We start from the raw sequence: 25,792 nt of genomic DNA, 5'->3' as shown, positions 1-25,792 counted from the left end.
ATTTTTGCCTTATCCTCTTACACTCATTGCTCTAATTAATATTGTGTTATTGGTACTGGTTCATTGCTGATTCTGATTAGAGGGTGCTTCGCACCGTTAACTCTGTTTGGTATTTAAACTTTGTTTTAGCCAAAATCTTTGAAAATATGAGCAAAAATTTTTCCATTTAATCTTACACATTTATTTTTATTCAAATAAAATCCAATAGAGTTTCATGCTTAATTAGTTTGGAACTAATCATTTCTTGTTTCAGTGTGGTAATTGGTAAAAAGGAAAAATGTCTGTTTCTGCAGCAAAAGGAGTCACATTTTTACCCCCACCCCTTCCCTTTATATATATATAATATAGAAGCCTGTATTACGAAATTATAAAGTTCATTTCATTGATAAAAATACGATCGTAATGGGTCCCCCGCCCTCGCCTCTATTATAAGTATATCGATGCCATTCTCTATATCATCGCTACATCTATTTGTTTGTAAATATTTATGTGTTAACTATAATTTTCATTTATGTATTTATTTATTTTGCTGGTTCCGTAGATGAAAATAAATATTGAGTACGAATAATTTTCAATTAATATCGGCATTTGTAATAAATAATTCGTTGTATTAAAAATTTCTTCTTTTTAAACTTCTTGTATATTTACTTCGTGCTTCTCATATTCGAATGTACGAAAAATATGCAAATCACGTTGCAACTTTCAGTTTAGAAGTATTTTTTTTTTTTTTAGCATACCTCATTCGCTTTCATATACGATCAATATTTTTCATACGATGCGAAAGCCGAACTTATTGTTATTTTTCAAGGAGAAAAGAAACTTTTCTCGAAAGCTTTTCCATACGTGACGCTTTTCCATTTCAGGTTCGAAAAGAATATTCTTTCCGACATGTCTAAATAAATTGAGATTTCTGTTCGTCGCATCTTACTTTCGATTATTCGTTACAAATGTCGAAGGGAAGGGAAGGTGAGGTGAGGTGAGTTGAGTTGAGTGGGTGAAGGGAGTATTGTTTTGTTTTCTTTTTCTGCTTTTAGGGAAAGACTGGATGTTTATTTTGCTCTACACTCTCTTCGTTCTAACTTGGCTACACGTAACCTCTGTGGCACCTGCTCAGATTCTGAATGGCTTTATTACGTTCGAGTTCTGTCTTGAAATAGGACAGTGGGCATTGCACTCGCTCACTCACTTTTTCTTTCCTGTTTTTCTCGTAACGAAGTTGGTAAACAATTACTGCCTAAGGTTGGAACATATTTAAAAAAAAAAAATCCGATTGCGAATTTTTGGCCTTAAATATATTTTCAGAAATTTATACAACTTTCATTCAAGGTTTTTAAGATTTCTTTGCAAAAAAATTTAAAACGAGATCTTATGTCTTTAAATAGGACGGTAACTTGAATTTTTCTGTTTTGTTGTTCTTTGAGTAAAATTTTTTTTCATCTCACCCCCCCCCCTTTTCTTTAAAGAGGGGGAGGGATCTCCAAAATTTGAAAATAAGTTACTAGTTTTAATAATTAACCTTCTGACTGCGTAATTTTTAAAATCACTATTTAGATGCGATGTTTGCAAATAAATTCAAATATTTTTCAAATAAAGCGAGCTGATACTATATATTACACGATAAAAATATAATATAATAAAAATCTGTAATCGTAAAAATAAACACTCTAAACTACGAAAAACGTGGGATGCAATAGAAACTGAACTGATTGCCGACCTGTGAAAATCGTGGTATAAGCGGCTGGAGGTTTAATAAATAAAAGAGGGGGGGGGAGATGACTGAAAGGCAATTCAATATCTGAAAAAAGAGATCGTAGGAAAAAATTTTTTGATCCTAATATTTTTCTTTCCCACAATTCATGGCCACATTGGCTGGACCAGAAGGTTCTAGTGCTAAATGTCCTCCCCCTGGGGTGGCGCGGAAATTTGGAGGGGGGGAGTATCATTTCTGCTCAAAGATGATACCTTATCATCTGACAACGATTCAAAATTACACGAGATCCGTCCCAAAATATACTTGTACAACTTCAAACGGGGCACTAATATAACTGAACTTTCCCATGGTTGTCCTTCGAATACGTTGATTAACTCATATCTAGATCAAGCATAAGTATTTCAGGTCCTTTATGTTCTTTTATGTATTGACAAGCTAGAAAATGTCTTAAAAAAAAAGGGTGCCATCGGAGAAATAAAACACATTCGTATTTCAAAGCCTTATGACTTCCTGCCTCACATAAAATGATATACATAAAGAAATTTTAAGAATAATTTCTTTTCTTTCAACAAACTTGACAATTTAAACCTTGGAAGTGATCTAGATTTGGATTATTTTATGTTTTTGCCTCCTGTTTTGGAATTTTTGGTTTTTAGTTTGAAATTTGAAATTCAGTTTGAATTCCATCAACTGTGTTGTTTCTTAATTTAAAATTTTATAAAAGATATTTTTAATTTTGTTGTTATTGAAGCTTATTCAAATAGTCTAATTATTTTTATTTTTATTTTATTTAGAGTTATGTCTCTGAAAACTATGAAAGAACTACCCCTCCTTATTCTGTGTCCAAATCTGTGGCAGCATATGGAGATGCTTATTACCTTAATGGTAAGTGTACAGTATTAATGACCTGATCTATTAATTTTTATTTGTGAAAAAAATATAATTTCAGTTGACATTTCTATTATTTAAAGTTAATTATCCCCCCCCTCCCAATATTAAATACTATATAATTTCTAACCGTTGTTCATTCTTAACTAAAAAAAATAAAGTTTGCCATTATTATTAATAATAATTATTGAATTCTTATTGGCATTCATAACTCCATATTTCTTTAAGAAGACATTTGGTTTTGTATAACCAAGTATATTTAGATTAGTCCTCAACATGAATCTCATTTATCTTCTATAAATTTTTGCTTTAAGGAACAATTATTGTGCATAGTAATCTCATCATATTAGTGAACAAAATTTTCTCCTCAAGTATCTTCTAAAATTTTTGAATATGAGATTGACTAAAGTATGATCTGTATTTTTTCCTTTTAATTTAAAATAAATAAATGAACAAACAAACAGAGCATTAAACAAACATTAATCAACTTTGTTTTAAATTAAATTAGTATCTGCATATTTTCCTTTTTTTTTTTTTTTTTTTCTTTCTTTCTAAACTATCTTTTTTTGTGTATCAGCTTATTTTCCAAATTGTTTTTGTTATAAATACTGTAAATTTTAGTTTATGTTTGATGTGCAATTCTTGGCAGAACTTGAATTATGTTTTTCTTAATTGCCTTAAAAAATAGCATCTTCTTTCTTCAATTAGGGCTCTATTAAGCTGATTCTTTTAAATTCAGATATTATCTTTTGTGGGTGTAGAAGAGCTCAAGTAAAAGAAAGAAAAAAAATAGAAAAAAAAGTCAAATATTCACTGTTGCATTATGAAGTAACTTTTCTTATTCCTAGTTTTCAAAAGATATCATCAGTTTAATTCTGTTAATGTAATTAATTTTGAAAAATTTACATCCTTTAACTTAATTTCATTGTGAATTAGAATGTAATTTGATCTGTATCATACAATGTCTTTGTTATCATAGAATCTGCAATACAAAATCATTTGTATGAAAAAATACTTAATAGCCAAATTTATTACTTTGTACCTCTTTATTGAGACAGATGAGAATACAAAATTAAACCTCCTTTTATGCAGTAACATGCATTTAAATATTATACTCCCAATGTGCATGAAAAAAATCTGAAATTGAAAAGTTTGTAGAAACTATGCAACATTTCTTTTATTTTGAACAATTTTTGTATTTGTAAATTGAGCCCTTTTCTTTTCTATGTTAAATAAATTTAGATCATTCAGTGAATGACGAAATTTTTCTTATACTGAAGGTTTAGATAGTTAAAATGAGACCACAAACACAAAATGTTATGGTTTGACAAACAGATCTTCACCATGACAGAATCTTAAATGGATAGATTTGGATCTAGGCAGAAAACTTACTTTGTTAGTGATTATTAAAAATATCAATTGAGAATAAATCATCTAAGGCAAATACTTATCTGCTCTTATAATACTGTACTTTTATTGAAAACTCTGCTTAATTTTAGTAAAAAATTATTTCAAGGTCAACTGGATCTCCACCACAACATACCTATTGCAGCAAATTGCCAAATGACAAGTAACATTTACATTATCACTTCTTATTTTATCTTGCCTTGTGTAATGCATCCATCTTCAAAAAAAAAATACTTATATGAACAGTATATTTATAGAAAATAAATAAATAAATAATGAGATTTTATATTACTTTCACCAGGAATTATTTTTAATTGAATTCCTATTCAAAGGTAATAATTTAAAAATGATTTCTTATGTTAATGTGGTAATAGTGAAATTAATGCATTCATTAGTATAAATTTATTATTTATATTCAATTATGAATGTAACTTTTTTTAAAATTCTTGATTTGGAATATATTTTGAAGACTTGTTTTTTATATTACTGCATATGTGATATTTATTATATAAATCACTTTTTTATAATGGAGGGCTTGGATAAATTTTAATGTGTAAAAAAAAAAAGTTCATAAAGAGTGAAGCACAATTTATGAAATAACCTTAATCTTAGTTTTACAATTATAAAATCAGCATATCATTTATATAACAAGGATTGAAATTTTCGGTTTTTTAAAAATTTTTTAATTATTTTATTCAAATGAGCTCTTAATTTAATTATGTTAAATTATTTTTTATAGAAAATGTTCCGGACACTTGGTCTTCCAGTAACACAAGTCTCAACTCACCTAATTATAATTTCCAAAATACGATGATGCCAAACCCACCTGTTCTTAATCATGCTACTCAAGGATTTCCTTCTCCCTATTTGCCATCAGATCTGGTAAGAAAAGGAAAATAATTTTTTTAAATTTTCGTAATAAATGTAATTATAACTTCTTATTACCAGCAGAAATGTTTAATTTTTTGATAAGCAAGCTGGGATCATATTGTGATCCCAAAAAGAATCACGATGTGATTCTTGGGGGTTGATGAGTGGAACAAACAGGAATGCAACTCCTTAGTTTAATTATTATTTTTGGGAAATAAGAATGTTTGATATTGTAAATTTCTAAATTTTTAAAAAAGTAATTTTTAATTATAATTAAAATTAAAAATTTATATTGTTTATTAATAATGATTGAATTTTAAACTTTATTTGGTTGTAATTATAATTTATGGTTAAATAATAGTAATATATCGGAAGCAGTTTTATGATATAATTGCATGTATGCTTTGCATAAATATGTTTAAAATCTTCAAATATTCCTGTTTGAATTTCCACACACATATATATATTCTGGATTCTTATTTTTTGGTTTAATTTTGTCACTTTTTTCCCTATTAACTTGGTTAACTTGGTTTGATTACTATATATATATATATATCTGAGCTAATTAATTGGAAAATGAATGATAAAATATTTAAAGTTAAAATACGCATATAGTGTTGAAATTTGTTGTAAGAATTATTTCTTCTTAATAATGCTTCTATTAAGTGCCCACTTAATAAAATATATTTTTTGCACTGATCAAAGATACAAATAAATAAAGTATTCGTCTAATGGAGCAACAGGGTTTTAAAGCATACCCTTCTTTTTCTTTATGAGTATTACTTTTTTAACAAACAGTTTTATGGCAGCAACTGTTCATTATGTATTTTCATGCCTTTATATATCTTCCCAACTTTTAAATTCAGCCTGTATAAGAAATTTTAACAAGATTTGTTTCTTTTGACATTTATTGACTTTTATGTATTTTTGAATATTCTTTGAGGTATGCTTTTTTCATATGCAAACTGCTTATTATTGTCCTATTCAAGATATTAAAATTTATGATTGTAACTTTAAAATCTTGTTCTAATTTCTATTTTTCTTTATAGACTTTGAAAGCAGACCAAACTAACAGCAGCTTTTCATCGACTCCATCAACACCCATAAGTTCACCTCCTCCATTAACTTGTGAGTAGATTTTTTTCCTTCCCCATCTCATTTATATTTTCCTTTTATTTCAATATTTACCAACTGCTTTCAATTTTTGAAAATTCTTTGATACTTTTCATTCTTAATTCAAAAATACCCCTAGAATATTATCATCACTGGATTCCCACCTGCCCCCACCTTTTTACAGTTTGGAATGTTGTATTTTTTACAATTAGTGATTTCTATTGGTTCTTTCAGGAAGTCAAATATTTCATCCCTTTCAACACTCATGCTTTTTGAAACTTCAGAAGTTGAAAATGCATGTTATTGTTTCTAATGGCACTTGTCATATACAAGCCCACTGACTTTAGAAGTCAGTGATTTTTAGCCAAGGATACGTCTCTTGTTTTTCAGTAGCACCGTCTAGGGCCAAGAGTATGATTTAACTACACACACATCAAAATACTTTTTATGAGACGGACTTCATTCATGCATTCCATTCACTCATCCACAGATCATAATTTAGACCTGAATCAGAGAATGGTCACCCCTGATCCAGTATCCCCAGTGGTATTACTCTCGACATGGAAACTTTGTGAGCACAAGAGATTTATATGCACGCCAGTCACCACACGCGCAGAGAGTTTTCGGCTGGCTGGGTTCGAACTCGCCACCCGAGAGACGCGAATCCAACACCTTACCAACCAGGCTATCCTGGCCTTCTTGAAAATGTATGATTTGTTTCATCAGCACTTCTCAGTAATTTTATAAATGAATAATTTTATCAGAAATTGTTGTTAAGCCCATTATACTGTTCTTATGAAATTTGGGCGCTAATTGTAATCTTTGTTTCTCAGATCTAAGTTCTGTCCCCTACTTCCCTTTAGTCTATTTTTACACATTTAGATGTTATTAATAGTCATAATCTACATTGAAACCACCATTCCAAGAAAGATCAACTATTCGCAAAATTTTGTCTTTAGTAACTCTGTGTTCCAAAAACAAGATACAAATCATATCTCACCAATAAACTTGAAAGTTTCTCTCAAGAAAAAGAAATACTTTAATAATAATTTTTTAAAAATTATTTGGTATTTGCTTGGCTCTTTCAGTTTTTTTTATTGGTAATTTTTCTTGTTTTGTAATTTGAAAACTGTGCTCCTGCTTATTTTATCAACTATAATAACATCAATTTCCCCCCGCAGTTGATGGAGTTAAAAATTTTATTCACTTGTAATGTAAAATGCAGATAGCTCTCTTTCTGATATCCCATCATCTAAACACTGGCCTAGATTTAGAAAAAGATTCTTGGATTTATTTGAATGATCAGAAATCTGTGCTTCTGACGAAATTGGATTTTTGCTCTGTATTTAGGGGCAATTTGTTTCTTCTTCTTTAGTAAAAGGTGAAGATTGCATTTCTCTTCACACACAGAATGGAAAATTTAATTTTTGCTTCCAGATCAACATTAGTAATTAGTGAGACATTATTCAGACATTGTAATTACTAATGTTGTTGTTTTGTGTTTATGTGTAATTTTATATTCCTATTTCTTTGGGAGGAGGGGGAGGACTAAACGAATGAATTTCATCGAAATTATATGGCAACTACCTCCATCAATTGTGGGGCTCAAATGGCTGGCTCTGGAGTTTATTTTAGCATTATGTCTGTGGATTAAGAATTAAAATGGTTAGTGAGAGGATTAGTAGCTTTATAGAGTTTAGTTTTGCCAAACTTGAGAGCTCATCCTTATAATTTTTTTTATACTCCCCCCTCCCCTATCAAATAAACTTTCCTTTAAAATGAATTCTACTTCTTTCTCTTTTAATGCAATTTTTTTTTTTATTTGTAGGAAATTACATGCTTTATTTTTTTTTTATAGCTGCTGTACAAAACTGGCCTCGTGGAACTAACCAGTTTAGTAGTCAGCCAACATCGTACACTGAGCTAACCAGTACTGTTGTGAGTATAACTTAATTTAAAAGTCAATTAGATTTGTAAGTCATTGCATCTTGTGTTATTCAGCATTCTACAGGTTCATTATGATATTACATTTTTAAAATATATTTGACATTACTTAACATACTTGGTACTATTAAAAACTATGTTGTAAATTTTATAAACTTTCTTATCTATGTAATTCAAGGTGAGAATACATAAATAGTTTTTAGTGGTTTGGAATTTTTGTAATATGTATGGATTTTTGTGCTGATTTCTCGCAGAAATTCCACTGAGTATCAGGAAAATTTTGTGATAATTGCATAGTTTTTTCTTTAATTAAAAGCTGTTAAAGATTCTTTTGTAGTAAATTGTTACCATTCCTATTGAATGAAAATATTTGTTTTGGTTCATTTTATTTATTTGCCTCTAAGTTGCCACTCATGATGTTTAATGTTGTTGATAATTTGTGGGGGGAGGGAAATCAGTTTACTATAATCTTTAAAAATCTTCAGGTAGAATAAAAATCGATTTTTAATAAGCTATAAGACTTGTAAATTATTTTGTGCTACTGATATTCTTATTTTAACTTTAAAAAAAAAAAATCCTACCATTATGATGAGTTTGTACTTTAAATTTTGACATTCCACCAATACTGCAATAGGGATATTGGTTTGCTTTTGCTTCCTTCAGATTTTATTACAATTATTTTTATTAAAACTGTATAGGCAGATAGCAACTACTATTAATTTTGGTTACTGATCAAAGTAATTGTATCGTCTTTTAAGGAATTTAAATTGAGCATAGATCCATCAAAACATTATAAGCAGCTAATTAGTTCAAGAGTGTCAGAGTGTTAAAGATCGATATTTTGTACAGAAGTTTTTTTCTTTCTTTGCTTTGAATATATCGAATATTTTTAATGTGTTTATGTTATTTATAATATTATGAAGATGCAAGAAACCATTGAATAGAATTTAGCTATAAAATGATAGAAATTTTAAAACCTAGAATTGCTTAGAAATAAGTAAATAATTAATGTTTTGAATTAAAATGCCAGTTTTTTGATACTTATTGAAGTCAGGATTCAAACCTCAGATTAGTATATTCACAATTCTAAATAGGAAATTAACCAAATTCATTTTGTGAATATTGTTATTGAAACACAGGAAATGACAAATGTAGTACAAAAATATTTTCTATGAATTGTGAAATTAGTTCAAAAGTTAGATTTTGTATGAGAATTACAAAAAAAAAAAAAAAAATCAACTGCTATATGGTGAAGGATTGGCTTGAGAATACTCATTTAAGATATATTAACAGTTCAGTGTTTACCAACTGAGCCACAGATGCTTCTGGAAAGAGTTGTTAATGCAGTAATATATGTTATTATATAATTAAAATTAAGCATGGAAATATTGTAATAACTGGGAAATTCTTCTTATTTGTAATATAAAGGGTTTCTCAAAAACCTTGACTGCAGCTTTTATTCCTTAAATACTGGTCATAGACATATACTGTAAATTACAAAGTTGCTTAAAAAAAGGTATAAAATGTTATGAAATCAATTAAAATTTTCATGTAATTAAACTTTAAAAAAATACAAAATATAAATTTTTATACTGACCCCACTCAAAAAAAATTCCCAGTTAGTAAAATGTGCCCCATCCTCTGATGAGGTCATGTACTAAATTTCAGCAATTTATCACAAAAAGTCTCAAAGATATGAAACCACATAAATGCTGACTTAAACCACTTTTCGATACCTGGATCTGAGTTCGCAATGAGGAAAAATCATGTCGGAAGTTCGTGTTTTAGTTGTCATACGCAAATTAACAAAGAAAGTAATGATTGAATAAATAAATAATAATTTTGCTATTTATTGGTTCAAAAGTATTAAAAATTTGTAGAAATAATAATTTAAAGAAGAGATTACATAAAGGAAAGGTTACATAAGTTTTTTTACAAATTCATTGACTGCTATTTTTAAGTTATATTCTGTAACTCATGCTATAAAATTTTAAAGTATTTTTCAGGAAGCATAGATTTTAAAATTCCTATTTAAAACTAAAGATATGAAGCATATTTTATTTCCTTATGGTGCATTCCTGCGTTGCGTCATCAGCACTGAAGCTGTAAACATTTGTATTTTAATTTGTGATTGACCCTTCACCAACTTTGTTTTAACATATCTAAGAATTTTCATGATAAAATTCTGAAATTTTGTACATGACCTTGTTAAAGAATGGGACACATTTTACTCTTTTTTTTTTTCTTCTTTTTACGGGATTTATATAAAAATTTAAATTTTGTGGTTTTTTTTAAAGTTTTATCCCCTGAAAATTTGAATCGATTTTATAACATTTTGCACATTTTTTCACACAACTTTGTAATTTACAGTTATATGTCTGTGATCAATATTTAAGGCAGTCAAGGTTTTTGAGACACCCTGTATATCCTATTACTGGAAGTTATAATGCAAAATTACCTAGACATTTTTTAAAAAAATGTCGTTTAATTGCAGAATCCCGGTGGAATAACTGAAGAACGATTGGACGATGCCATCAATGTTTTGCGGAATCATGCTGAAGGTCCTTCCTTACTTCAGATGCAAAATGCTGTGCCTGTAGGAACCCCTCCTACAAATGTGAATTCTCTACATTCCAGCTTAGTCCAGAAAAGTTTACCACCTGCCTTAGAATCTTTTCCAGTGACATTACCTGTCATGCCAACGGTAAATAATGTTATATAAAAATTAAATATTCCAAAATATTTTGAACGAAAGTAGTTTTTGATTTAAAATTACCCTTATATAACCAAAGAAAAATTACTAAATTCTAATAATTAAGCAATGAAATATTTAATTTTTGTTCAATTCATTGGAATTGAACAGAAATGTATATGTAATATCAAGCCATTAGAAGAATTCTTCACCAAACCTTTAAATTAATAAAAATCACATTTTAGGTTATTTGAAATTGCATGGGATTTCGAGAAAGTTGGACATTTGACACTAATTTCTTTAATCTGGTGATAATTTTCTAGGATTTGAAGATGTTAATTCTATTTTATATCAATAATTACTTGAATGAGAATCAACTTTGCTAAGTTGAATTCCTCTAATCAAAATACTGAATTTCATTATAATATATAAGCAACTGGGAATTAATTTGAAATTTGATGAAGTAGCTTCTAAATATGTTTAAAAATCTTGATTTTTTTTTTCCTATCTATTTTAATGTATACTTATATTTTACAATAATTTAATATGTTGATAATTTTTTAATTAAGATTTGTAGATGTTAATTCAATTTTATTTCGATAATTGCTTGAAAAATAATAAATTTTTTGAGGTTGAATTTCCCTAATCATAGTATTGAATTTCATTCTGATATATATACCAGCCTGGAAGAAATTATTTATTAGGTGTTAATTGAATTGGAATTTATATGCGAAATTTAAGGAAGTTGCTGCTAAATAAGAAATTTGATTTAAAATCCCGATTTTTTTTTTCTTTTTTTTTCTATCTATTCTAATATATACTCATATTTTACAATTATTTAAAGATTTATTCTTGCTAATTACATTTGTATTCTTCTTTACCAATTTATAAATTGATTGTGATTCTGTCATGTTATCAAGATTTCAGTTATTATAATACATGTTATTTTTTCCTTCTATTAATTTTTATAAAGTATTTCTTTAAAAAATGTTAAAATTTCTATTTTAATATTAATTTCATTATTTCTTACAGCAAAATGGAGTTTTGGAGAACAAAAGAACAATCATGGGAGTTCCAAACCAGACAGTGCCAACACCACAGAGCTTTGGTAAAGGTACTTTTTAGTATAGTGAAACTTGTCATTAAATTAATTTAATAAAAGCAATTTTTGTAAACAAACTATTATTAAGGCATTGAATGGTCTGAATTGTTTTCTAATTACTATGACATGTTCAGTTTAACATGAAATAATTCAAATAAAAATGTGTAGAAATACGTTATAAATTAGAATTGATATTAATTTATTAAAACACTGAATTTCAATTTTGAAAAAGACACTAAATACTTTTCTTATATTGTATTTCTAGAAACAATGTTATTTTCATGTTTTTGCTGGGTTAATTTTTAAAAAAATTGGTTTTCCATTCAGTTCTTATTATTATATGTTTAAAATAAACCTGTCACTTTTGGTGACCTTCAATTTCTGCACCATATTAATCGTATTAATTATTTGTTGCAGTAATAAACTACGTTTTATTACTGCAACAAAAAGTACTATTTTAAAATTATAAAAAATGAGCACTTAGATTTGATAATTTTTTTTGCTGTGCTTGGAAAATTGCAAATGAAAGGTGAAAGCGATCCAGAAGTTGATGCAAGATAATCTGTTAGAATTTTATTTTGTGATATCTCTTCAGATTGAAAAGTAGTAGTTGAGGCAACTATTGATTATATATCTAGGAATCATAAACTTTTATATAAAATAAAAATTGATGCAGTGATTAGGGCTGAAGAATTCTGCAAAGATTTATTTGTGATTCCTCTGGAAAGTAAAAATGATGGGATGTAAGTTACTACTGGTGACATAGTATGTTTTAAAGAAAATAAAAGCTTCCGAAATAAGCTTCCAATAGTTGAAACTGAGGAAATGGTTCTTTGGTCTTGCTAATTATTTTTAAATATTTTTACATTATATGTCCTAAATAAAATTATAAATCTTGCTTGATAATATGATTTAAGCAAACTTAAAAATACTTTTAAATGGGAAAACATTTCATTAATTGTTATGATATGTATTAAAATTACCAATTTAATAAATTTGATAGTAAATTTTCATTTAATATAAACTGAGGATATATATAGATGAACCTATATGCTTTTCTATAGTTTCTGCAAGTGCATTATAATTATCTTGGTGTTTAAATCCTGTATAATGTAATAAAATTGATATTAATCAACTGCCTAGTGATAAGTTGTTAAAAAATGATAAAATGTAATTTTTTTTCTTTAATGTCATTGCCATATGATTGCATGTGGATTTTTCTTTTAGTCCCTATTAGTACTTGTGAATCTGTAAAGCTGGAAGGTTTGTCGGATGCTAAGGATCTGTCATGTCTGCAAGGTCATGAACAGATCTCTGTTCTGTCGCCTGAACCCATAGTCAGTTCTGTTACTCCATCCATGAGTACTGCTACTACCACTGCAAGGAAATCTGCTGCTGCAAGAAGTGGTAAAAGAGCTAGGTCAAGGTAGGAATATTTACCTTTATTGTTTGTTAAAACAAAATATTGAGTTTAATGAAATCTGTTCGAAAAATAATCTATTCTCTCCCCCCCCCTCTTTCTATACGTGCTTTCAAAAATATTTTAAATGTTTTGATTTAAATATCTGCATTTGGCTAAATTTAGAAGTAAAAATTGGTATATTTAAGAAAGTTTGTCATCATATATATTATGTGAAAGAATTATATGATATTTTGAAGAAAAGTTTAGAAATTAACATGAACAAGACAATTATTATGACTACAGTATCTAAAATGCTGTTTAAAGAGGGGAGAAGGGGCTGACTGTTAAAATTTTCAAAATAATATATTTCTTGAAGAGTTTTATTCAGAACTGTAATAATTGTTAAGCAAAAAAATAAAAACGCTATTAGAAAACAAAGGAATTGTCCGTTGTTGCCTTATTATGGTGATGAATATGTAGCTAATCCAAGAAAATATTTCATTATGGACAATTTATCAAAGGAAATAAAAATTGGATTATTTTAAATTGAGGGAGCCATTTAAAAAATGTTTAATATCAAACTGCAGATAAATGAGTCTGCTTCAGAGTTAATGTATTCAGGAAAGAAATCTTTAACAATATTATCGTTAGTTTAACAATAGAAAAAGAAAAAATTACGAAAATATTTATGAAAAACATGAAAGGTATTGTTGCAAATTATTAAATAAATTGTTATAATTTTTCACATCATGTAGTGGGAAAATATCCAGAACTTGCTTAATTATTGATGTACTGAAATTTTAATTAACTTTTGACTATTAAAAAGTTGACATCTTGCCTCCCCTCGTTATGAAGCATATATACGAGTTTCATTAAGATTGGAGATTAGCTGTATATTTTCATTAGGAGCATTAAGAAGTACTCTTATTTTAGCATATTAGTTTTAATAGAATTTTTACAAATTTTTAGGTAATTGCATGTTGAAAAAGATGTTAATGTTTGAAATTACTATGTGAAAGGTAATTTGGAGAAGGTTATACGTAGGTTTATCTCAATCATTTATTACTTATTTTTAAAGGTCTATTGGTGAAGATGATGATGAACCCCCTGAAGTAAAAGCAGAACGGGAAAGAGAGCGAAGACATGCCAATAATGCACGCGAGCGGTATGTCTTTGATTTTTTTTATATCTATTAAAAATTAGCATAATATTGATTGATGTGATTGTATTTTTGAAATATTATTGTCAAAATGTAAAATGTAGCCGTGTCTTGAAACAAAATCTTATGCTACCATATTGCTTTAAAGTTGCAGTGCCTTTCTTCTAAATAATGTGGCTTATAATTTTATATTTATAAAGAGTTAGAACACACCTTTGTAGAAATTTCGGCTTTCTTTTATCGACAAGCTCTTATTTCTTAAAAATTGTGATTACATTATTCTTATATAATAGTCTCCTTTTTTTTAAAAAATAAAACTCGATTTTACTGTTTCCATACTATTTTATTGGTAATATGACTTTTAATAGAAAAAACTAAACTCTTTAAAATTAGTATGTGCAAAGTCTGTTTATTTTTACATTATATCTTTTTAATATTTGTATTTCTTAATTGTTTTTTCTTTCCCCCTTCTCAAATTTAGAATCCGTGTACGCGACATTAATGAAGCATTTAAGGAACTTGGCAGGATGTGTATGATGCATTTAAAGACTGAAAGAGCCATGACAAAGTTGAATATCCTATACCAAGCTGTGGAGGTTATTTCAACTTTGGAAAATCAAGTGAGAGGTGTGTATGGGAAAATAAAAAATCAGTAATTTTCTAATATATTCTTTTTAGTCATATTTATGTGTTTCTGTGATATGTTTAGTAAAATTGATATGTTGAAGTAGAATTTCTTTTTAAAAAAAAAAAGCTTTTTTACTTATTTTCTTGCACACGGCATTTTCTGACAATATTTTTTCAATTTTTCTTAGATTAAAATAATAGCACTTATATTTAAAAAAAAAAAAAATTCAAATTTTTCTTGACTTGCAGAATAAAAATTTGATTTATTTGTGATTGAATATTTTTATTGCACTATTCATCTAGTTGTATGTTTATTTCCACTCTAAATTGTGTTGTTTTCATCAAAATTGATAATTTGATACTGTTGGCATGGTTAATAAGTTTGGAAAATTCATTAATGTAAAGTATAATGGGTCATATCAAGTAATAGATTCTGGTGAAATGTGGGAAGTACTGAAATAATGCACTTTCCAATACCAAATGCATTAACTCTGTCAATTTTTTTAAAATAGTTTGTATAATAATATCACAATAAGTGAAACCATGCTTAAATTTATAATTTGTTAAGAGATATAATATACAGTTGATTTTTTACCAACATGTTTCAATTTTATTCTTTTATCACTTTGATGTTGGAAAAGTTATTTTTTTGTGGAATATTTAAAATCATTTTCCATTAAACCATACTTTTTGCATATGATATAGAAGATTTTTTTTTTCTTAAAAAAATAATAAAATAGATGGCACTAAATAATATACTTACTACATAGCTTAGTATCTAGTGCATCTGATAATAGTAATATAGCTTATACTTTTTATTACTTTTTTATAATATTGTGTCCATTTTAATCATGGCACAAAACGGTTAATTTTTGAACCGTTAGAGGTAAGTATTATACTTCCATTTGAAAAAAAATTATAAAATGATGTAAAGAATTTTGTTTTATATTGTTTGAAGATAGAAAAGGACCACTGAGAAAATTATTTCTGTAGACTTTATTAGAACTTAATCGTGTTTAGCAGTATATTCTTGAAACATTTTACACACACAGAAACACTATGTTTTTGAAGTTAAATTTACTCGTTGTGTTAGGAAGTTTTTCATACTACTATTTTAGACCATTTCAACCCCCCTTCCCCCTCAAAGTAGACCACTAATGAATTATTGGCACTTCCTCAAAGCAATCTTGGTCAAAAGTAATAAAATTCAAAGCATCGTACTCTATCAGTTTTCTCTGCTGAAGTGCGAAACTTTTTTTTGTATAAAATATTAGGGTGCAAGAATATTTTATTGTGTATTATTAATAATACCGTGAGAATGTATACAGGTATATATTTTTTTAAATTTTAGCAATATATTTATTTTCTGAAGCAACATGGAGTATTATTCTTTCATTCATTAAAACCTTTCCTGTTTCCAGTAGTTTAGAAATTAGCCATTGAGCCATAATCAAAATGGATACCCTCTATATTCTAATTATTTTTTAAGCTGATTAATTTCATAGGTAAAAGTTGTGCTACTTAGAGAGTTAAAAAGAAAATTCAAGTCTTGCTTTTCAAATAAATGACTCTCTGTATTTGAATTATATAAAAATCTATTATGCATTCTACTTCTTATTTATGACCGATAGCACATTAATTACAATTCTGGTCATGGATGTATTGTAAATCTTAAAAGTGTTTTTTTTTTTTTTTTTTTTTTTTTTTCCCTCTCCTGAGATGAGAATCACTCTAAATACTAAAATTATATGAAAACAAATGGAAGAGAGGAATTCAATTGAAAATTCTCCATTTGTTTTTTCTGGTATTGTATGAATATAATGGCATTTGGAGGAATAAAATTCTTTCATTTTTGTTTCCAAGTTATTAATTTGTTCTGGATAGGTAATGTAACTTTAGAAACATAGTCAAGAATATGCATGTGACGGATTAAGTTTCCTAAATAATAATTAGAAGGAAATATTATAGTGGTGCCACACATAAACCCTCTTAATTAATTAATCTGCTAGCAATCAAATGAATGAATTTATGTTTGCTATAAATAGAGGTCTTTATTCTTAGAAGTTACTTATTTACATTTGGGTTTATCATATATGTCATAAAACAATACATCTTTTTTTTAAATTTGATATCAACAAAATTATAATTTGATATTAATAATATTTATTTGTAATTTTTATTCTAATAATATTTTTTCACATTATAGAGAGGAACTTGAATCCTAAGGTTGCTTGCCTTAAACGGAGGGAGGATGAAAAGAATGAAGAAATGCCGAAGGGATCACTTTCTAACCCTGGTATACAGCACCTAATAGATCCCTTTCCTCAGATGATGCCTCATCCTTCTTCTCAATCGGTAATTTTTTTTTTTTTTTTAACTTTTCTTTGGCAACACAACTACCCTGAAATATTTAACTGGGAGAAATCTAATGGCTAAAGTTTCTATGCATTGATAAAGGCCATGCCATTACTGTATGGCATGAAAGGACTGTGAAATGTCTTGCTTAATCCCTTCTGGTAAGATTTAATTGATGAAGAATTAAGAAGAAAGACGAAAAATTTTGCATGAAATAATCATTTACTTTTTAAAAAAAAACTTTCTCATTTTATGACTCTTACATATTGTAATTAAAACTATATTATTGATATGGATATAATTGCGATTCGAAAGTTCATATTCAATAAATTAATTCATATTCTTCAAAACCATCTAACAGCTTCAGATTAGCACCTAGTTTTCACCAAATTCGAGAGTTTACATTAGGTCCTTCCGTTACTTAATTTATTTCCGGCATATTATCTATTTCCTTCCAAATCTATTCTTCTGATGATGTGTCTATGACTCTAAAACATTAATTAGAATCACTTATTTGTTACTCTAGCACGTTTTTGTCTTTTTGGTAATATTTTACTAACATTAATTTCATTATCAGAAATTTCAAATCAGTATCACTAAATGTATAAATCAAATGCTTATTTCTTCATAATCCCTTCAGTTATTTGATCTTCATAGTCTGCAGTACTCTCATCCATTACAGCATTTATTTTATAATACATATATAAAATAAAATATATGCTCTTTTATATTCTTCAATATATATTCTTTTAATAAAAATATATATTGATCACACCGATGTTCATACAAAATGTTAAGAATTAAATTCCTTTGACTAACAACAATTTGGCTGTGACTTGTACCACGAAATTTTGACGATTAACAATATGTGATAGTCATCTATGATATGAACATATATAGTAAAAATGCTGCCGGATTCAGTGCTCTAGAAATTTTATACCAAACTTATTATCATATTCAACAGTAACTTTAGTCGCATGATGAGTGTAGCTCGTCATTTTACCGGAAGGGATTAAAAACTCATCATTTAACTTGTCTAAATGCATGAATATATATATATATACGTATATATAATATACCCTCCTGTTGCTGACTGTGACATTTTGATTTATTTCAGTTAGATCTTTTACGTTAAAATCTAATTTAAAAGGAAAAAAAGCTTTCTTTTTATAAAGCCATTTTTATGTATTAAAATTTTATCATTCTATATAAATGTTTTTATTTTCTCTTCCCATCAGATAAATCAACATAATCTTCCTGTGTCTCAGCCTTGATTCCGGGCTCCATGGATTTCCAGTCGCAGGCATTATAATGAAATGTCCAGTTTTTAAAATGTTAAACCAAAGAATACTTAAAATGTTATGACAATGTGCCACCAGAGTTCGTAAATATATAGCAGGCAACTGCATCCAACTAATTAAAACTGTTTTTTTATGACATCAACAAAAGTGCTATTGAACTCTGGACAAGAAGATAGAGATTATTAAAGACAATGATAAGCAAATTTTGGATCTGTGAAGGAAGAATGTTTACTGTTCTTTGAAGGCATTTTCATGGAAATATTATTCTTGCACAACTTTCCTGTATTTTTATTCTTAAATCTTAAATGTAGAATTTTGCTAATGAATTTTAAGTACAGACATCATTCTTGTATTCCAAATCCAGTAAGTGTTTTATTTGTATGACTTATATCTGGATTTACTATGAGATGTTTATTGTGTTGATTTTTAAAAACTGGTTATTAGCTTTAAATATGTATTTTTTTCACACCGTATATATATATTTTTTACTAAATGCTCTGGCAGGATAGGTTTAAAAAATAATTGAAAGGTTATAGATACTGACGAAATAACTATTGTATTCCCACCCTTGACATTTGTAACATGTGATAAACTATATAAGATCATAATTTTGATAGTCTTTTAAAGTTACATTATACTTTGTTGCTAGTGCCTATAGTGCATATTATATCTATGCAATGGGAACTTTCTAAAAACAGATATGCTGGCAATTTTTTGCAACTTTTCATTGCATAGCTGTTTTTACAATTGCATTCAAAATCTAAATGTCAGTGACAATTTTGATTTATTTTACCTTTTAGAAATTTTGTGCGAAATCATGTGTGCCTATCTTATTCTGCCAGTTTAGAATTAAATAAATCATTATTTTTTTGATAGATGGAAAATTTTTAACCTTTTTTTTTTTTTCATGTAATTTAAATTAAGTAATTATTAGACGTTAGGTGCTCAAAATAATTTTATTATGACTTATGACATTTAATCTATTAGAATATGGATGAATTAAGATTTAATACTCATTTGAAAGTGTTGAATGTATAATAATTAAGGTTTTGTTTCCTTCTTTTGGCATGATAATACAATAAATAACATGTAAAATCATTCATTCCTTATATGACATCAGTATTAGCTGAAAAAATGTGAATATTGCATAAATTAAGAATGAGAATATTTAACAATTAATCTTAAAGAATGTATTAATAAGTAGGGTTTTTTTAAAAAAATCTATTATGAGTTTTATATTTATGGAGAAAAAGTTATTTTATAACTTGTATAATATATGAAAAGTTAATTGTCTAACTGCCAATATGAAGAGGTTTACATTATTGTTATTGGTTTTGAAGTATTAATTTAAGTGCTTAAAAAATGATCAAGATTTCCTTTTTTAAAAGGAAATTAAAGAAAATATTCACAGTATTAATATTATTAAATTTAAGTGTATTGGAAGAATTTTAATTCATCATTGAATATTTTTTTTAAACCCAGAGTCTTCATTGAATAGTATACACGAACCATTATAAATGCCATGCAAATATTCTCTTGATCAGCAATTTGAAGAGAATCAAAGTCTGTGTGATATTATATTTATTAAAATATTATATTTAAATAAAATAGTGTTTAGATGTGGCATTTAAAAATCACAATTTCAAGCCATAACTTCTTAAGATCATCAAATCTCTCTGTCTTTAGGATAAAAAAAAAATTTAAAAATTATTTAAAAAGCTTTGTTATTTTTTTACTTCTAAAATTTTCAATGAAGTGTTTAATGGGAAAGGTTTTAATAAATTTGGTACTTTTATTTGAATATTTTTTCCCCTTGTGTTTTTAGCTATCATAATATTTATGATAGTGATCTGTTGTATTTGAATTTATTACTGTCTATTTATTTTTTACTTAACTTTGTAATAATTTAACTCCTTTATGAATTGTAAAATTAGTTTGGATTATATTTTCTTTTTTTTTCTTGTAACTTTGAATATTTTTTTCTGGTCTAAAATGAACATTATTTGCATTTATCCATTGTATCTATTAACATCAGTTAAATATCAAGATGTGCTTTAATTATATCTAGCATGTATATAACATAAATCGTATAAGACGTGCATTTTTTTCACTATTATATCATGTAAACAGTAAAATTGTTCTGCAATGTTAAATGCTTATTTTATGATATTTTTGTAATGTCTTTTTACCGTGTTTTATCATATAGATCAGTCTGTATAGGCTTATCGAGGAATATCTTTGGATATTGGAGGCTATTATGAATTATGACTTCAAAATTTCTTTTTGTAATTTTTAAGGAATATTTTAGCTATTTTTTGAAGTTGTTGAATTTTATTGATTCATGTTGTTAAAACGGGTGTTTAAATTTTGCATTTTCCTCCCTTTAGTGAAAAAGAGTAGTAGGAGTGAAAAGTTAGTAGGGATTTCACCCCCCCCCCCCCCCTCCCTTTTTTTAGAAAAATTTTTCTCTTAAGGATTAAAAACATTTTTTAATCTTCATTCTTTCGATTATTAATTAAAATTTTAAATTGAATTTTTAATTTCATTTAAATACTTAACAAATTATTCATGAATAGTCCCCAATACTCGAAGATTATTCTAGACTATTGCAACTAAGTGAAGTATATGGGCAGTGGGCAAGTTTCTGTTAAGTGCCCTCATGCTGCCAAGCGTCTTAGTGCCAGACGTATTCGGTACTCTAGATTTACAGCTAGTTTCATTAATCACAGATTGGGTAATTATGTGCCCAAAGTTTGAATTACCCACTGTGCATACTCTTGAAAAATAAAAGTGCCATTTTTATAAAAAAATATATATATTGTTGTTTCTTATTTAAACAATATAACAGTTTGTGTCATTATCTCATTTTCAAAACATTTTGACTAGTGTGGACATCTCAAGTTTTTCCTAGTGCCTTGTGGAACTTGATTTGATGTGTTTTTACATTTTGAAAAGCAATATTTGACTCATCATTCTTGATTTATAGTGTTTGTGTTATTTGATGAAAAAAAAATCACATATATTTTACAAGCAAATCATTTTTATGCTAAATAATTTTATTTTAACAAAGGAAACACATTTTGTTTTAACTATGGAGATACACTTTAATTGTTGCTTGAATATTTTTATATATACATTGCTTACTTTAATAAAGTGAGCTTTTCATCAAAATTTATGAATGTCTTGTCGTTAAATTTTGGATTGACACAAAACTTATATTTTTCAAAGCATTATAAATTTTATAAAAATACAATTTTAAACTATTTTTCATTCTTTTTTGCTTTCTGCATCTGAATGTTTGCTATTACATATTTAAAAACTTATTTGTGAGATAATATAAAATTTAAAAGCATTGATGTATGTGATATGAAATGATAAATCCAAGTTTTTTTTTTTTTTTTTTAATAAAGCAGGGTTTTCTGAAAGTGGTTAAAGAAAAGATATTTTTAAAACTTTTGTTAGCTTCCAACAAATTGTTTGCAATTACTATAAATATTATAAACTCTAAAAAATTTACTGCCTTGGAAAAGTTTATAAAATTTATTTTGTTTCCAGGGCTTGAAATGTACAAAATTAATCCATCTGCATTTGCAAAAAAATAAACAGTCATTATCAACCACACATATATTTACTATATCAAGAGTACAAATTGTTTAAATATGCAGTACTTACATAATATAAATCAGTTTTAATGGCAACAGTTAAAAGCCTCTATTAAATGCATGACCAAAACTTCAATTTAATTCTTTATAAGAATCCACAGTTTTTGAGATTTCATTGATTTTTTAAGGCATAAGTAATATCTTATTTAAATTGATGAGATTTGTCAATCAATATATTATTATTAAATTTAAATGCAATATTTTTGAACATGTTAAAGTATCCAGCTCTCTTTATATCAATATGTTTGTGCCTATCTATCACAAACCTGTTTTAACAAACCTTTGTATTTCTGAAAAGAAAAAAAAGATTAACTAGCTGTATCTTGATGTATATGATTGACCCATTAAATTTTAGTTTTGTATATGTTAATCATTAGATGATAGAGAATACATCATTTTCGTCTTGGCTAATTTGGGAAATTATGAAACGATTTTCTTTTATCAGAAACATTGCTTGCAGTTAGATCAGACAATAAGCTTGTTTTCATTTATAAATAAATGTTAAGCATTAAGTTTTTCCAAGGATATTGGATTTAATTACCCTCTCAGAACCCCTGTCCCCCCTCCCCCCCCTTCCATCAAGTGTATAATAAATGACTGTGGTTCTGTAATAAGTTCTTAAAGAACAAATGGTATTTGTTGTGTTGTTTAAAATAATGCTTTTGAGAAATACATTCTTTATGTGATTTGGAAATTCTGGTGAAGTCATTGTTGCTCAGTTTAGGCAAATAAGATAAGCTCCAGCATTAGAAGATTGAGCAATCGTTTTTGATAGTTTAGAAAAGGGGACACAAATGTTTCAATATTCTCAGGGTCATATTTTTTCAAGTAGCAAAAATATATATTATTTTTAATACCCTTTGTATAAAATTTGCTGCAATACATTTTCTTATCTACTATTAAATTCTTCCCAAAATCTTGTAGATTGAATTTCTTTATTTTGATATGTTATATTTCTTTAGAAAGAAATTTTGGCAAATACTTAGAACACTCAAAAAATTCTTAAACTCCAAGGATTGTGAGAAAATTGTTTGCCCCAATATATAACAAAAAGGAAAAAGTGAAATGAATTTAATTTTATTTTTTAAAACTAAATTCATTAGTTGAATTTCAAAATTTTTTTTGGATGAGAAAAATTTGTAAATCTTGCAATATTTTATATAATCACGAGGTGGGTTTTTTTTTTTTTTTTTTTTTTTTTTTTCTTCCCATTTCCTTAGAAATTATGTAAACATCTGGTATTAGAATCATTTGAAGAATAGATCATTTGAAGCTGTGTTGGTAAATATTTGATGTTTGAAATTTTTTTTCTATTTATAATACAAATAAGATCACTAGAAAATGTCCAGTATATCATTCTCAACCCTAAATGTGACAATGACAGAAACATTCCATCACAGACCATCTTTTAAAGAATAAAATAGAAAAGACAGAGAAATATTTAATATGAAATGCTTTCATGAGGCTTTTTGTTTGTCTTAATTTACACAGTATTTATGGTATAAGTTAGACAAATCTTACTCTTCTGCCATTAAACCATTATAAAACCAACTAACCAGTAGTGAGTTAGCTGGGTTATTATTACTGGGTTCAATTAAGATTCAATATATTAAAATCATTGATGGATTTTGGACTAGGCTTTTGAATAGAACCATTGGTCTAAGGGGCCACAGGTCAAATTAAAAGATATTTTCCTAATTATCAAACAAATTGGTAAAAATTACAAATTCTTTGAATTATAAAATATAGGAATATAGTATGTATTATACTGAATTATTGAGATAAATTAATTTTTTATTTGTAATATACCAGATTATTAGTTATTCATTTGACTGGTTTTGTTATAATCTACTTAGCAGGTCCTAAAAAATAATAATTCCTTAACGAAATTATTAATTATGAATAATTTTTCAAGAATTGTACTTTATCAATCATTTGCTTCCAATGATATGCATATTAAAATATAAGTACATTTTGAAAAGTTACTAAAATAAAAATTATAAATGTTGATAACATTAAAAATTTGTTGGAATGTGAAAATTTTAAGTTCAGCAGTTATTAAAATAGAAGCCTTTTAATACACACTGCCTAGGGTGCAAAATGTCCAGATTTGTCAGTAATTAATATGCTATCTGATTTGTTAAAATATATTATTTTTAGCTTGCCTAAAACAAATACAAGAAATGCTGTTTATATATATACAGTGGCTCAAAAAATTGAGAGTACACCATATTTTTACTTGATAAATCCGACTTTCAATATAAATAACAAATTACTGGGAAGTGCAAACATATTGTTATTTTTACACATAACAAATGGTTTAATTAAGAGTAAAAATAAAGAAAAATCGACGAAAAACTTCTAAACTGAAAAATTTCAGAAGCATTTTAAATAAACATACGTAGAATTTTGCCTCAAAAAATTGAGAATACACCAATGAAATTCTTTAAAAATTTAGCATAGAAAGAACGTGTCAGTATTTAGTTTCATGTCTTTTGGCTTTTATAATAGCGTCTAAACGTCATGGTACCGATTCGACCCATTTTTGGTTGTATCTGAAGTTATTTTACCCCATTCTTCTTGCGCCACTTGTTTTAAATGGGTTTTGTTTCTAATTTTGGGTTTTTGAATCACTTTTTCGAATACGGCCCAAGAATATTCAAATGCATTGATCTCAAGGTACTATGGTGATGTGTGTAACTGCCTTTTAAAATGAAAAAGACAACGTATTTTGACGTTACGTGCATTATGTTTGGGGTCGTTGTCCTACTGTAAAATGGAATTTGCATCTAAACCCAAATTTTTAAGACTTTCCTTTAGATTGCTGCGACCATATGGTTCATTCAACTTGTTGTAGAAACTTTTCAAATCATAGGCAGAAGTGTAAGTGCTGAAACTGTGCGAAATGCCATTAGATAAGCTGGATATAAAAGTCGAATTGTTAGAAAGAAGCCGTTCATCATCTTGCAAATTCAGAAAAAGCATATGAAGTTTGTAAAAACTCATCAATTGAAGACCAATAACCCTTGGAAGAAAGTTATATTTAGTAATGAATTAGTAGTTAGTATTTAGTAACATTTTTGGCATTGACAGTCATCGTTCTGTATGGAGAAAGCCTAATACTGCTTTGGATCCAAAAAATTTACATACTACAGTGAAACATGATGGTTACTCTGTCATGATTTGAGTTTACATGGCTTCATCCGGGGTAGGAAATTTAATTTTTATAGATGGCATTATAAATGATACGGTTTACTTGGATATACTTCGCAGCAATCTAAAGGAAAGTGCTAAACATTTGGGTTTAGATGGAAATTCCATTTTACAGTAGGACAACGACCCCAAACAGAATGCATGTAACGTCAAAATATGATGTCTTTTTCATTGTAAACAGCAGTTATACACAACACCACAGTATCCCGACATCAATATCATTGAATATCTGTGGGCCATACTCGAAACAGTGGTCCAAAAACCCAAAATTAGAAACAAAACCCATTTAAAACAAGTCGTGCAAGAAGAATGGGGTAAAATATCTTCAGATACAACCAAAAATGGG

The 25,792-nt window shown here is 27.5% G+C and overlaps 1 protein-coding gene across 5 annotated transcripts in view; it reads left to right on the top strand.

Annotated features, from left to right (window-relative positions):
• LOC129965892 (transcription factor 12-like) overlaps nt 1-21,381 on the top strand; it is an 89,990-nt gene extending 68,609 nt beyond the window's left edge. For 2 of the 5 annotated variants that reach the window (XM_056080157.1, XM_056080160.1), the window contains 12 exons: nt 2,506-2,596; nt 4,116-4,169; nt 4,746-4,888; nt 5,926-6,004; nt 7,848-7,927; nt 10,428-10,637; nt 11,658-11,739; nt 12,955-13,153; nt 14,208-14,294; nt 14,770-14,915; nt 17,122-17,270; nt 18,509-21,381. In XM_056080157.1, coding sequence (XP_055936132.1) covers nt 2,506-2,596; nt 4,116-4,169; nt 4,746-4,888; nt 5,926-6,004; nt 7,848-7,927; nt 10,428-10,637; nt 11,658-11,739; nt 12,955-13,153; nt 14,208-14,294; nt 14,770-14,915; nt 17,122-17,270; nt 18,509-18,544 — 1,356 coding nt within the window. In that variant the 3' untranslated portion in view covers nt 18,545-21,381. The remainder of the gene's footprint in view (nt 1-2,505; nt 2,597-4,115; nt 4,170-4,745; nt 4,889-5,925; nt 6,005-7,847; nt 7,928-10,427; nt 10,638-11,657; nt 11,740-12,954; nt 13,154-14,207; nt 14,295-14,769; nt 14,916-17,121; nt 17,271-18,508) is intronic. The other 3 variants (XM_056080159.1, XM_056080161.1, XM_056080158.1) reach the window with 2 other exon arrangements.
• Nucleotides 21,382-25,792: the final 4,411 nt, after the last annotated feature.

This window comes from Argiope bruennichi, chromosome 4 (genome assembly GCF_947563725.1).
Source record: "Argiope bruennichi chromosome 4, qqArgBrue1.1, whole genome shotgun sequence".
Taxonomy (NCBI): domain Eukaryota; kingdom Metazoa; phylum Arthropoda; class Arachnida; order Araneae; family Araneidae; genus Argiope; species Argiope bruennichi.
This window is presented reverse-complemented; position numbering and strand designations above follow the sequence as displayed.